Source organism: Oncorhynchus keta, chromosome 9, assembly GCF_023373465.1.
Source record: "Oncorhynchus keta strain PuntledgeMale-10-30-2019 chromosome 9, Oket_V2, whole genome shotgun sequence".
NCBI lineage: Eukaryota > Metazoa > Chordata > Actinopteri > Salmoniformes > Salmonidae > Oncorhynchus > Oncorhynchus keta.
In genome coordinates, this window is record NC_068429.1 from 29,195,920 (window position 1) to 29,210,077 (window position 14,158).

General features: G+C 43.7%; 2 protein-coding genes across 9 annotated transcripts in view; one reads left to right on the top strand and one right to left on the bottom strand.

Moving 5' to 3' along the window:
* The window catches only part of LOC118387465 (protein Niban 2), a 43,133-nt gene extending 38,025 nt beyond the window's left edge, over window positions 1-5,108 (top strand). Inside the window, exons 9-15 of one of the 7 annotated variants that reach the window (XM_052525645.1) lie at window positions 337-524; window positions 749-904; window positions 1,240-1,359; window positions 1,644-1,751; window positions 1,912-2,023; window positions 2,242-4,184; window positions 4,369-5,108. In XM_052525645.1, coding sequence (XP_052381605.1) covers window positions 337-524; window positions 749-904; window positions 1,240-1,359; window positions 1,644-1,751; window positions 1,912-2,023; window positions 2,242-3,200 — 1,643 coding nt within the window. In that variant the 3' untranslated portion in view covers window positions 3,201-4,184; window positions 4,369-5,108. Of the gene's footprint in view, window positions 1-336; window positions 525-748; window positions 905-1,239; window positions 1,360-1,643; window positions 1,752-1,911; window positions 2,024-2,241 lie in introns of all 7 variants that reach the window. The other 6 variants (XM_052525646.1, XM_052525640.1, XM_052525641.1 and 3 more) reach the window with 6 other exon arrangements.
* A 271-nt stretch (window positions 5,109-5,379) lies between these two features.
* On the bottom strand, window positions 5,380-13,926 carry LOC118387466 (probable low affinity copper uptake protein 2). Of its 2 annotated transcripts, none has more exons than XM_035775860.2 (4): window positions 13,693-13,926; window positions 10,289-10,355; window positions 7,922-8,165; window positions 5,380-6,452 (listed from the first exon to the last, which is right to left on the bottom strand). In XM_035775860.2, the coding sequence occupies exons 1-4, from the start codon at window positions 13,696-13,698 to the stop codon at window positions 6,287-6,289; spliced, it is 483 nt and encodes a 160-aa protein (XP_035631753.1). In that variant the 5' UTR covers window positions 13,699-13,926; the 3' UTR covers window positions 5,380-6,286. The 2 variants fall into 2 exon arrangements, with proteins under 2 accessions (XP_035631753.1, XP_035631752.1); XM_035775859.2 differs by lacking the exon at window positions 13,693-13,926 and adding an exon at window positions 12,688-12,865.
* Between the last annotated feature and the right edge of the window lie 232 nt (window positions 13,927-14,158).

Consider the following 14,158-nt stretch of genomic DNA (forward strand, 5'->3'; position numbering starts at 1 on the left):
GCGCATTTGTGCTGAGTTGAAATCTTAGAGCAAACAGTTGGTGGTTGTATTTGATTAACGTTTATTAGAAAGGTATGGTTTCAGCAAACAGAGGCACGTAACTACAAATGTGGCAATTTCATTATTTTTATTTTTTTAAGTATTGACCTTGGGCGAAAAGATTGCAGTCAGAGCTAGATTCCACAAAGCCTGGTCTCGGATCCACTCCATTGTGTGTGGAGTTAAGGCTGCTAGGTAATGCTCTGGGTAATACTGTGGTCTGGAAGTGTGGGTGTTTACTGTCTACTGACCACCATGGTGACTAACATTACTCCCCAATGTCTCCCCACTCTGTAGCTCTGGTGTTGCCCAGGGCAGGGCAGCTCCTGCGGGGCAGCGTCCAGCCCTTCCTCAGCTCCATCCTGGAGGCCCTGATGGAGCCCACCAGCCGAGGCTTTTCCGAGGTCCGAGATGTCTTCTTCAGAGAGCTGGTGGAGGTCAGCAAGAACACGCTCAACGGAGGGGGCAAGGACAAACTGGCGGAGGTGAGTGGACCACCGGACTGGACACACCAGAGGGGTTCGCAGGGACCCTGGGGGATTGTCTTTGGTGCCAAGTCCTCATCCCTCTGTCTGTCTGTCTTTAAACCCCACTCTTTCTCTCGCTCCCCTACTCTTTCTCTCTTTACCTACCCCCACCTCTTTCTCATTCGCTCCCTCTCTCTCTGTCTTTCCCCTCGCCCCTTTCACCATCACTCTCTCGCTCTCAGCACATGGAGAAGATCTCTATGCTGGCGTTCCACCCGGTGAAGATGCAGAGCTGCTATGAGAAGGTGGAGCAGCTGAATCTGGAGGGACTGCAGCAGAGGTTTGATGTGTCAAGCCCCTCCGTGTTCATACAAAGGGCTCAAATCCTCATGAGAGAGGTGAGACCTTAACCAACAAATCCTACCATCCAGTAGGCATAGTGTGCATGGATGTGCCCTGCCACACCAGACTACCAACACTTTAGTTTTCTGAAGCTCTGATGCTGTGTTCATAATAAAGTGGGAAGGTGGTCATTTCTAGTTGTGAAGTAGTAAATACGAGTTGGATGCATTCACGTGTTTTGAACTTGTTGAGAAATGCTAATTGGCTAATGGCAAACAAGTGTGTCAACCATAAAATAAAAGTACAGCTGTCATGAGCTACGTTAGATCAGTAGGATCTAACGTAGGATCCCCCCCCATGTATCACTTATGTCCTCTCTCCTCTGTAACAGCAAATGGATAATGCTGTGTACACGTTTGAGCATCTGCTCCACCAGAGTCTGGAGGGAAAGGTCCAGGGAGGAGAAGACCTGTGTAAGACCATCCACTGCTGTCAAGACAGAGTTCTTAAGGTTCGTTAGTTAGTCTGAGGGTGGATTAGGATGAAGGCGAATGACTGGATTGATTGAATGGATGAATAGATTCGCCCTCAATACGGTTACTTTCCAAAAATTCCAAGGTTTTCCTGAAATTCTGGTTGGAGGATTCAATATTTCCCACCTGATACCGGGAATATTCCCATCAGGAGGCCGGAAAACCTGGGAATTTGGGAAAGGTTATGGAATTTTGCAACCCTTGCCATCACGGATCAAAGAGTCTAAGGTCTTGTGTCTTTATCCCTCCCTGTCCCTGTCAGAAATATGACTATGACAGTAGCACGGTGCGTAAGAAGTTCTTCAAAGAGGCCCTGCTACAGATCATCATCCCCTACATGCTGAAGCAGCTCTCTCCCTCCTTCCATCTGGTGAGGCTCACTGAATATAGTGATACCCCTCAGACTTTAGCCACCCGTATGGAGCCCTATAACCTCTGGTCAAGTGCACTATATAGGGACTGGGGTGCCACTTGGGACGTTGTCTATGTTAAGTGCATTCGTCTGTAACCTCTCATCTCCTACCTCTCAGGACCTCCCTCGCTTCCAGGAGTTGATCTTTGAGGACTTCTCCCAGTTCATCCTGGTGGAGAACGTGTTTGAGGAGGTAGTGCTGCAGTCTGTCACCAAGGACATCATGATGGGTGAGTGGTGGACACGCATGGAGACACTGGCCTGGCAGACTAGATAATTGGAGAGTCCTTCTAGGCCCATATTCACAAAGCATCCCAGAGTACTGAACAAGATTATATGGTCATCTTAGATCAGCAGTGCTATTCTGAGGTGACTGTTGATATGGCCCTGATGTAAATGTGATACAAATGGACTGTTAGCATGGTAGTGATTCTATGTTTGCCTACAGCTGTGAAAGAGGCGGCAGTCCAGAAGAAACACAACCTGTATAGAGACAGCATGATCCTAACTAACAGCGACCCCAACCTCCACCTGCTGGGGGAGAACCCCTCGGTGGACTGGGCCACCCAGTTCAGGGGTGGGAATGAGGAGCCTGAGGGGGCCCTGGGAGGAGGCGGACAGTCCAGCAGGAGGCGTAGGCAAGTGGTCTCCATGATCCAGCTGGATGAGATGGGTCCACTGCCCTACGAGTCATGCATGGAGGTGCCGGGGGTGGACTTCATCCCCGAGGAGGGAGAGATTGAGGAGGTGGAGGTTAAAGCTCAGGAGCCCAAGGAGCAAAAGACCCCCACGGAACCTGATTCTCCAGACAGCGTGCAGGAGATCTGTTACCACAGCAAACCAGTGGTGGAGATGATGGTCTCGGCTTCAGAGGAGGACTTAGCTGTTCTCACCAATGGGACAGGGACGCTGAAGCTGGAGGATGGGAAGGAGGAGGAGGTGACACTCATCACCACCGTGGTGGAGGAGATGCACAGGAAGTCACCACAGTGGATGAGCGCCCCACAGGAAGTGAACGAGCAGCTGGTAGAAACAGGAAGTCCATACCAGGAAGCTGAGGGGGGGCTTCAGGAAAAGGGGGAGGCAGCTATTGAAGGCAAAGGGGAAGAAGACGAGGCGGCCATCAAGAACGCCATACAGGAAATAGAGATAGCCGTGCAGGAAGAGGATGGAGAGAGGATAACTGAGTGTGCCGTAGACTCTGACGCAGAGCTGGCCCCGCCATTGGTCGACTCCAACCCCTCGGGAAATGATGACGGAGGCTTCCAGCTGCCTACCAATGAGGCCTTGAATGAGGGCAAAGCTCAGCCAATCCTGGATGCTCTGAAAACAGAGGACACTGTAGTCGACCCAGGAGAGGTGGTGGTGGTTTTAGAGCCGGGAGACACTGCACTTCACAACGAGTGAGACCGTGAGGACTTCACTGGGAGAACAGCAGAAGGAGAGACAGAAATTGTATATAAGATTTTGAATGGGAGGACAAGGGAGCAAAAAACCTTTCATTTTAGTCGGTGTTAACTGATAATTCCTGACCCCTCAGCATTGTTTTTCTGGTTTATATTCCGTACAGTCACATCTACAACAGTGGCCTATTTAACTGTGACTTCCAACCTCTCATCTGGAGTCATGTTTGTTCAAGTTTAATTTCTCTTAATTGTACATTTTATTTTACTCTATTCCTCAAGCTTTTGTGAGTGACACTGAACCCCAGGTATCTGCTGCATTATCCTTAGATTGTGTGGTCACTAAGGAATTTAAATAATTTAAGTCAGAATTGGATAAGGGATGTGGGGAGAATTGTGGATGCAGAAGATTCACATTACACTACAGAGGCCTATCTGCAAGGGCCCTAAGGATATGTTCAGAGATGCATGACAGATAGTTAGAACTATGGTTCTTGGGCAGTCACACACCCACTGGTCATTACATGTCCTTTTATTCAGCAGTTGGGGGCACTGTAGGCAGGCGGTTGACGCAAACAGTCTGGCATGTCATGCTACTGAAATGGACATTGTTGTGTATAACATCATTATAGAGATGTAGCTGTCATTGTATTCAGGATCTGGGAGCACTGCTTTTTAACATGTTTTTACATGGACTTAAAAACTTGTATAAAACCAGGCAGACATTTTGTCTTGAATAAATGTATGTTGGGCCTCCTTTTCAACCATTATTTTATTATTTTCACAAGTGGCCTTATTGTTTCAACACTATATTTTTACAGTCCATGACTTCAGCATGAAATGGCACTTGCTTATGGACTTACTTTCTATGTATGTTAGTCCAACCCTTTAGTGTGAGGGGAGCTGCTCAAACGGTAGCAGTCACTACAGTCTTATTATAGATGCTAGAGGTCCCATGTCGGCTAAAGTCGTATTATAGATGCTAGAGGTCCCATGTCGGCTACAGTGCTACAGTCGTATTATAGATGCTAGAGGTCCCATGTCGGCTACAGTGCTACAGTCGTATTATAGATGCTAGAGGTCCCATGTCGGCTACAGTGCTACAGTCGTATTATAGATGCTAGAGGTCCCATGTCGGCTACAGTGCTACAGTCGTATTATAGATGCTAGAGGTCCCATGTCGGCTACAGTGCTACAGTCGTATTATAGATGCTAGAGGTCCCATGTCGGCTACAGTGCTACAGTCGTATTATAGATGCTAGAGGTCCCATGTTGGCTACAGTCACTACAGTCGTATTATAGATGCTAGAGGTCCCATGTCGGCTAGTCACTACAGTCGTATGCCACCGTCATAATTATGGTGACAGTTGTTACTAAAGGGACTTTCTCTGCTGATAACTTTTGACTGTGACGCATCAGCAGAATCTCATTGAGATCGAATGCTCAGTCTGCGTGTGGGAGGTCTGGATGACTGACAGCAGGCTATGCACCTTGTCATGAAGAGGCCTCTGTCAGTCGCTTCTGGCCAAACAAAGGGAATCATGGGAAAATAACCAAGTCATTTCCCCCACTCTTCTAAATGAGGGAAATCAAATGTATTATTCCTAAACTATCAATGCTATGTTTATGGAAACGGTATATTTGAGGCACATTGTTCTTAAATCAGACTTAATCCGTTTGTAGCCTTGAGGAAAATATTTCCATGTAACTCCAGGACTTAAAGGGTTAGTTCACTCAAAGTGCTTCGGTTTCCTTCTTATTTATGACACATACTGTGTGGTGATCAATGCACCAGCCTCTGCTATATTCTTATTTTATATGTAAAGCTCCATGCAATACCTTTTTATTGATTGTGTTTAGCTATATGTATGACTAGGTATAGTTGTATGGATTAATAAATAAGTTGATTTTATGGTTTTCCTATTGAGCATCTGTATCTCTACACCAAAATGCATTTTCAAATCAATTAGATCATATTTGATTTTCTGAATTCTTAGTTGGTGGTATTTATTGATAATTAGAATAAAATGACACTAAAACAACAGTAAGCACATGTCTACATGGGTATTTCTCAATAGGGACTTTTTAAACAAAACCACTTTAGAAGCCTTGTATGAGTAGTCCGTTATCTACTTTCAGTTGACTTTATAGATCAACTGGATAATTCAACAGAAAATAGCTAATTAAAATGAAAATATTAATCTGTTTATTTGATATAAAAGGCACCAAATGGTTGGTTTCTCTACAGTGGCTCTCTTGCAAATGATTAAAAAACACAACATGACCCAGATTCTGTTCTCCTCTGTATTTCAGAGCAATAGAACAATCTGTTTCCCAATGAGCCTGACTTGCAGTATCTATGGAGTTTACAATACTCCATCACATGCTTCTGTGCTGGCTGGAAGTCTGACCTTGGAGTGAAATGGTAGAATGACAAACCTTAGGTCAGTGCTGCCCAACCCTCTTCCTGGAGATCTACAGTCCTGTGGGTTTTCAGTCCAACCCTAATTTAAACACACCTGATTCTACGAATTAGCTGCTCAACAAGACCTTAACCAGCTGAATCAGATACTCTAAAGGTTGGACTGAAAACCTACAGGACAGTAGATCTCCAGGAAGAGGGTTTGGCAGCCCTGCCTTAAGTCAAGTAACCACAGGTTGACAACATTGAACTCAAGCCCTGGTCAAAATGATGACTGTGGATGTGTAGTACATGGTAACAGTTGCCTTGCTTGAACACAATGTAAAACTTCATAAAACTTTGATAAAAAGGGATCATGGCTCAATCACTCCTATGCTGTACTCTGTGTACATCTGTGTCACTATATGGAAGTCTCCATCTTGCTTTTTAATTAAGATCATGTATAGTAGGGAAGAAGTACTGGAACAACCTTCCACTTCGGGTAACTTGATAAGCGACACAGTCACAGGGAGATCTATTGCGCATCAGTGCACAACAGTCAGAATGACATAAACCATGGGAGTTCCTACAATATGCTCTTCAGATCAAATATTTGACCAACAGGTATGGGATAGCTAGTCCCTGTAGATCTATAGTCCAGGAAAATAACTTTCGATTCCATTGTTTGATCAGATTTGACTCAGTAGTGGGAACCATATGAAGTATCCCAGGACCGAGCCCAAGATGACCCCTAGGAAGATCCAGGTGTTGTAGGACATGACACACAGCATCAGTATGTAGCCCAGAGTCACCTGCAGGATGTGCATGGCTGTCTGGATACCATGGAGACGCCATCTGGTGGAGAGGAGACAGAAGAGTAATATACTCAAAGTCGGTATTCAGGTCATAAGGAATTTCCCCTCGACAATCACCAACAAATTGGGGAAAACATTGACCCCCACTGTAAAAAAGCCAACTGTCAAAGTTGTTATACAGAAATAACACAACATGCCGAAAAGCTTCTGTGTTGTTCAATGTACATGTAATTAGGTTAAAAAAAATTGCGACCTACGGGTTGCAATGCTTCCATGTAGGGAAATGTAGCCTGCTAGAAGAACCCTGTTGCTTCGGGATATTCAGTGGGAAATGTAGCCTGCTAGAAGAGCCCTGTTGCTTCGGGATATTCAGTGGGAAATGTAGCCTGCTAGAAGAGCCCTGTTGCTTCGGGATATTCAGTGGGAAATGTAGCCTGCTAGAAGAGCCCTGTTGCTTCGGGATATTCAGTGGGAAATGTAGCCTGCTAGAAGAGCCCTGTTGCTTCGGGATATTCAGTGGGAAATGTAGCCTGCTAGAAGAGCCCTGTTGCTTTGGGATATTCAGTGGGAAATGGCTAGCTTAATGTTTCAGTTGGTAGCTAGCACTCTTGTGGTTGCTAGCGCCATCATGAAAAGGGGCATGAGGGAAGTCCTAACATTACGTTTTTCTAAGTAGTGAGAATGCGCGGGAGCAGGCAATGTTTTGCTGTGAGCTAATGGGATAACCTAGGTAACCACAGGTTGTTTTCCACACAGGCGGACGGGGCCACAACAGTCCATCTAATACAACTGGGACTGCTGCAGTACTCTCTCTGGAGTCATTATATAGAGGTGCACAGTTCAGGTTCTCATGGGTCTAATTATCAGCTGTTATTTATTCATAATTTATCAGTACATTATGTAGGCATGGGAAACCAGGTGCATGTGTAAATCAATCTAATGTATTTAGAAAGCCCTTTTACATCAGCCTAAAACCCCAAACAGCAAGCAATGCAGAAGTAGAAGCATTGTGGCTAGGAAAAACTCCCTAGAAAGGAAGGAACTTAGGAAGAAACCTAAAGAGGAACCAGGCTCTGAGGAGTGGCCAGTCCTCTTCTGGCTGTTCCATAGATGCAGACAACAGTTTAAACTGAAGCAGGAGCACGACCAGGTGGACTGGGGACAGCAAGGAGTCATCAGGCCAGTTAGTCCTGAGGCATGGTCCCAGGGCTCAGGTCCTCCAGGAGGGAAGGGAGTGAATTCTTTTCAATCCGTGATGTCACTCGCTCTGAGTCCTTGAAGTAGTAGTTTCCCTTGCTCTGCAAGGGCGGTGGCTTTTGTGGAGCAATAAGTAACGATGCTTTGTGGGTGACTGTTGTCTGTGGTTCGAGCCCAAGTTGGGGCAAGGAGATGGATGGAAGCAATACTGTTACACATGCGCACTCTTGACAATTTGTGAAGCAGTAGATTTAAGCCAGCATCCCTGGAACATGTTACAGAGAACGACATGGGCTCCAGTGTGAATCCTACCTGTTCATGGGGGAGGGAGTGGGAACAGCCTGTTCCGTGGGGGCCAGAGAAGACTCTGACAGGCTACTGGCAAACACAGCGCTGCTTCCCTGGCAGTCTGAGGAGTGGAGGGGAGGGGGGAAAGGCTGTGGGAAGGCTGGCTGAGTGGGCTGCTTTAAGGGCTTTCCCAGCTGGACCTTCCACACCTTCAGCAGCTCGTAGAACACCGTCAACAGGAGGACCACAAAAACAGACAGCACCATCCCTGCAAACACATTGACAACAGAGCTTATCATGGCTGACAGCAATAATGTTCATCTGAGACCACAGCTCGGTCTGGAACTATAAAGGTGAAGTTGGAAGTTTACATACAATTTAGCAAAATACATTTAAAAACTCGGTTTTTCACAATTCCTGACATTTAATCCTAGTAAAAATTCCCTGTCTTAGGTCAGTTAGGATCACCACATTATTTTAAGAATGTGAAATGTCAGAATAATAGTAGAGAACTATTTCTTTCATCACATTCCCAGTGGGTCACAAGTGTACATACACTCAATTAGTCTTTGTTAGCATTGCCTTTAAATTGTTTAGCTTGGGTCAAATGTTTTGGGTAGCATTCCACAAGCTTCCCACAATAAGTTGGGGGAATTTCGGCCCATTCCTCCTGACAGAGTTGGTGTAACGGAGTCAGGTTTGTAGGCTTCCTTGCTCGCACACGTTTTTCAGTTCTGCCTACAAATTTGGGGCAAATTTTCTATAGAATTGAGGTCAGGGCTTTGCGATTGTCACTCCAATACCTTGACCTTGTTGTGTTTAAGCCATTTTGCCACAACTTTGGAAGTATGCTTGTGGTCATTGTCCATTTGGAAGACCCATTTGCGACCAAGATTTAACTCCCTGACTAATGTCTTGAGATGTTGCTTCAATATATCCACATCATTTTCCTGCCTCATGATGCCATTATTTTGTGACGTGCACCAGTCTCTCCTACAGCAAAGCACCCCCACAACATGTGGCTGCCCACCCCATGCATCACGGTTGGGATGGTGTTCTTCGGCTTGCAAGCCTCCCCCTTTTTCCTCCAAACATAACAATGGTCATTATTGCCAAACAGTTATATTTTTGTATCACCAGACCAGTGGACATTTCTCCAAAACGTACGATCTTCGTCCCCATGTGCAGTTGCAAACCGTAGTCTGACTTTTTTTAATGGTGGTTTCGGAGCAGTGGCTTCTTCCTTGCTGAGCGGCCTTTCAGGTTATGTCGATATAGAGCTCGTTTTACTGTGGATAGATACTTTTGTACCTGTTTCCTCCAGCATCTTCACACGGTCCTTTGCTGTTGTTCTGGGATTGATTTGCCCTTTTCACACCAAAGTACATTCATCTCTAGGAGACAGAACGCGTCTTCATCCTGAGTGGTATGACGGCTGCGTGGTCCCATGGTGTTTATACTTGAGTCCTATTGTTTGTACAGATGAAAGTGGTACTTTCAGGCATTTGGAAATTGCTCCCAAGGATAAACCAGACTTGTGGAGGTCTACTTTTTTTTTCTAAGGTCGTGGCTGATTTCTTTTGATTTACCCATGATGTCAAGCAGAGAGACACAGTTTGAAGGTAGGCCTTGAAATACATCCACAGGTACACCACCAATTGACTCAAATTATGTAAATTAGCCTATCAGAAGCTTCTAAAGCCATGACATACTTTTCTGGAATTTTCCAAGCTGTTTAAAGGCACAGTCAATTTAGTGTATGTAGTAAACTTCTGATCCTGGAATTGTGATACAGTGAATTATAAAAGTGAAATAATCTGTCTGTAAAAAATTGTTGGAAAAATGACTTGTGTCATGCACAAAGATGTCCTAACCGACTTGCCAAAACTATAGTTTGTTAACAAGAAATTTGTGGAGTGGTTGAAAAACAAGTTAATAACTACAACCTAAGTGTAGTACTGTACAGACTACAACAGTGACCTAATGTAAGAATGTAAGAAATCAGTACATCCATCACTTGGGGCCCGATTGAAACAGATCTAAAATATCTCATTTGCAAGAAGTGAATTTGTTGTACCTGAAACACACTGCAGGGTGAAGGGGGTAAACTGTGCATTCACATTACAATGAGGTCACCCTTACAAAAAAAGATTTAAGTTTTAAAACTGTAGTAAAAGTGCAGTAACTGCAATATTTTGGACACAGTAAGTACAGAATAACTGCAGTGTACTGCAGTTGAACTGCAGTAAAAAATAACTTTTTTAGGATGCAGTATTTGCAGCATACTGCAGTTATAGTGTACTTTGACTGCCAGACAAACAGGTTCTGAACTATATGATTTACTGTGTAGATTCTCCTGAGGGCACAGGCCTGTCATCAATGTTAGCCTACCTGCGGGTCCGTGCACATCCCAGAAGTCAAACAGCAGCGTCACTCTACTCCCTGCCTCGAAGGTCATCTGTATGAGAAAAGAGAACCATATAACTACAATAAAGAACAGCAACATACAGGCAAGGCAGCAGACCAGATCTGGGACCTGTGCAGCAAATCCTTAACTAATGAACAGTGGTTACATCAACAAAATGTCAAATATATAAATGTACAAAATATTTTTTGCTTAGTCAGGTGGATAATGACAACACAGGAACGTGCTTTGTCGGTGTTACCCAAACTCTGCCAGACAGATGCAGTCCTGTTAATATGTCACCTGTCCAATAGTCCTCCATTGAAATGCCTAATCATAGGAGCTGATCATGCACAATAAAGAATGTTTTGTATGTGAGGCCATGATGTGGACTTCATTATTATACCACGTGAAAGCAATTAGCTGTAGCTCTGGTAAGAGGAAGTCAAACTCATTCTCTCCTTACATCTTGGGGAAGTATACAAAAGTTGGGCCCGGTTTCCTGATGCATAGATCTGGAATTTAGGTTTACGATTGGTTTATGATGCATCTTTCTTTCCAACAACAGCCCAAGATGTAACATGCATTTCCCAACACACCAAGCAGAGACAACGTTTGTTAAGTTCATCGTAGAGGCATGTGTCGATACTGATAGGATCGAAAGAATGGAAGCACTGCTCTCGGATCAGCGTTCTCCCTTTTCAATCTTACCTTAATATTCAAATTATTCCACAATAGTGACAACGAATCATCTCCTAGAGAGATATCAAGTATTGAGGCGGAATATTCTAACCACCTATAATAATGCACAATATTTTTGGGCTCCCGAGTGGTGCAGTGGTCTAAGGCACTGCATCTCAGTGTGATCGAGAGTCCCATAACGCGGTGCACAATTGGTCCAGCGAAGTTAGGGTTTGGCCGGGGTAGGTTGTCATTGAAAATAAGAATTTATTCTTAACTGGCTTGCCGAGTTACAATTTTAAAATAATAATAAACTAAATGAAGATTTGGCACATCATTCTGCACGTTACACATCATTAAATATACTGTAACGACCCTGGGATTATAAACGCAGAACTCGACCCTGCCGCACGAGCATACTTTTGCGGCACAGTCGATAGCGCGCCGGACCTCGGGCTTGAAGGTCGAGGGTTCGAGACCTGCTCCCTGCTGTTTCACTACACTGGTGTCAGAGGTGATCGGACCTTGCATCCACGACAGTGCGTGTGCTTGGCCGGTGAGCGCGTTCCTGAAAGACGCAAGCTAGCGCGAGGACTCGCTCATATAAAGGAGGGAGTAGTGTAACGACCCTGGGTTCACAAGCGCGGAAATCGCCCGTGCCGCACGAGCATGCTTTTGCGGCACAGTCGATAGCGCGCCGGACCTCGGTCGAGGGCTCGAGACCTGCTCCCTGCCTATTTCATTACAATATTGAGGCAAAACATTTGCCTAAAGACAAAAACGTACAAATAGCTAAATAAAACTATTGAAATATATAGGTCTATGTAGCCTATACTGTATTTATATTTTAATACAGTTCTCGGTTTTATAAACTTTGTTATGCAAAGAAAATTGCAATTTTGCATTTTTAGTTTCTAGGCAGGTTTCCACTGACCCAGGTTTATTTGGCATAAATAAATTGGGACATAGCAGAAATGTTCTAAAGATCAACATGTTTATCCATTCGACAGGGGTGTATTTTTCTTTTGTCAAACGTTTTGTCAAACTGCAAGTTTCACCATGGCACGAACCGTGGGGATACATTGGCACATAATTATTCGAAAGTGGCAAATTATTTGATGGCGCAATTTGCCTGAATGGGTCATGGAAACACTTTATTTGACACCGTAGGTTTTGTGAAAATGTTTTGTTTTTGTGTGTGACGTCACTACACCGAGCTGTTTTTATCTACAAGATAGTGTAAATGCATCCTAGCAGGCAATTGTCGCATCAATTTTCCATGCAAACTTTCTTAATGTCGACAAGAAACCCCTGGACAGGTTCATGGAAACATACTGTATCTAGTGTCACAGAAAGACAGAACTATCTTGATTTTGTGTTTAGCGGAGATCTGTGTATGTGACACAGAAAGGCAAAAAAGCATCTAACGATGTAGCGGTTTACGAGTGGACTGGTTTGAGGCAATCGTAAAATAACCAGCGGCAGGGTAGCCTAGTGGTTAGAGGGTTGCAAGTTTGCAAAATTCAAAATCCCCAAACTGACAAGGTACAAATCTGTAGTTCTACCCCTGAACAGGCAGTTAACCCACTGTTCCTCGTCCGTCAATTGCTCTTACTTAGTAAGCGAGTAACGTACCCTTGAAATACTTTTGGGGAAACAGCCCCGTACAATCTCAAAACCTTTCCTTACCTGCCCCTCTACCTACCTTTGTCAGGTTTTGCATTTTTTTTAAAGGGTGTCTCTGTCTTCCAATCTAATCCAATAGACCAAATCGTTTGTGGCAATTAATGACAGAGGCCACGTAATGCTTGGAGCAAACATATGCTCATTTCACGGACACAGCATTAGGCTACTATGGAAAAACAGCCCAGCGTGACTCGCTATTGAAACAAGCATGACTATGAAGACGGTATATTCTGAATCGGGTGGATGGAGAATAAACCAAACCTTAATTTATTTTATTTTTTAATCAATACGATTTCGGATTCAATATTTGATAGTTCTTACACAAAGTGTGCCATGACAATGATAATGATATATTCTGAATCAGGGAGGATGGACAAAAATCCACAGCTTTTTTTGTTTTTGAAATGTATTTAATTTTTTTATTCTGGCTTTAAAAATCTTCAATAGCTCGGGTGGATGGAGAATAATCCACACCTTCATTCATTCACAAAGCATGCCATGACTATGAACATTATATTTCCTTAAATCGGTGGGTGGACTCTTAACTTTTCCAAACACTGTTCATGATACAAACTGTTCACACCCCTCTTGTTGGTGGAGAGAATTTTGCAGGTTTAAACCTTATTTTCTGAAATTCTACACATCTTGTCACAGGGCGCAAAGAACATTTTGCAGTTTTAAAGATAATTTTATGGCAATTCTATACATTTTGCCATGTCTAATGTGTATTCATGTTATATTTGAGTGACTACAACATTACAACAGTATCTATGGGGGGAATATTTAAAAAACGTTAGCTGACATGGGCTAGTATGCTCTCCAATGTATGCAATGACTACTAACATGACAAGAGGAACTGATGATGCACTACCCGATTTCTAAATTGCACCTTTTACATTCTACCATTGCAACTTTCAAGAGTAAATTTAAAGCCGGGCTGAGTTCCTTTAAAAAAAAAACTGTATTTTAGGGGGGACAAATCAAAGGTAATTACATAGAGGTCTAGGCGAAGAAACTTACTTACCGACATGATTTATCAACTTGAGCAGACAAATAAGAATTTTATGGGGGAATCCTCAGGCCCTTCGACTCCCCATTACAGAAGACAGCGAACTGCAGACATTTTTTTTTTAGTAATTTAGCTGCGTTCCACTTATACTTGTTTTGATCGTAGGGCTGTAGGCTACCATCAACGGCATGAGTCCGACCCCATTTGACGTTAAATATCGCAAGGGCAGATGGTAAATGGAGTCTCGTGCCCATTATACAATTACGTGCTGGAGGCAACTATGCGTATGCAGTATCTGTATATACACTACATTTCAGGTATAATCAAGTAATAATGCATATATAAAAAGATAGGTACAATGCAGTGTTGTTTTAAAAGACTGGAGGAATTCATGTTTATTCAAGTTAAAAACTACGGATCGGATACATTGTAATTCTATATTATGCTCATAAATAGTAAGAATGTAACTTAAAAAAACAAT

Excerpts from the sequence above, each read along its gene's own strand:
- LOC118387466 (XM_035775859.2), bottom strand. Across the intron at positions 8,166-10,288 it reads GGATGTGCACGGACCCGCAG|GGATGGTGCTGTCTGTTTTT; the intron begins GTAGGCTAACAT and ends ATGTGTTTGCAG. Across the intron at positions 6,453-7,921 it reads ACTCCCTCCCCCATGAACAG|ATGGCGTCTCCATGGTATCC; the intron begins GTAGGATTCACA and ends CCTCTCCACCAG.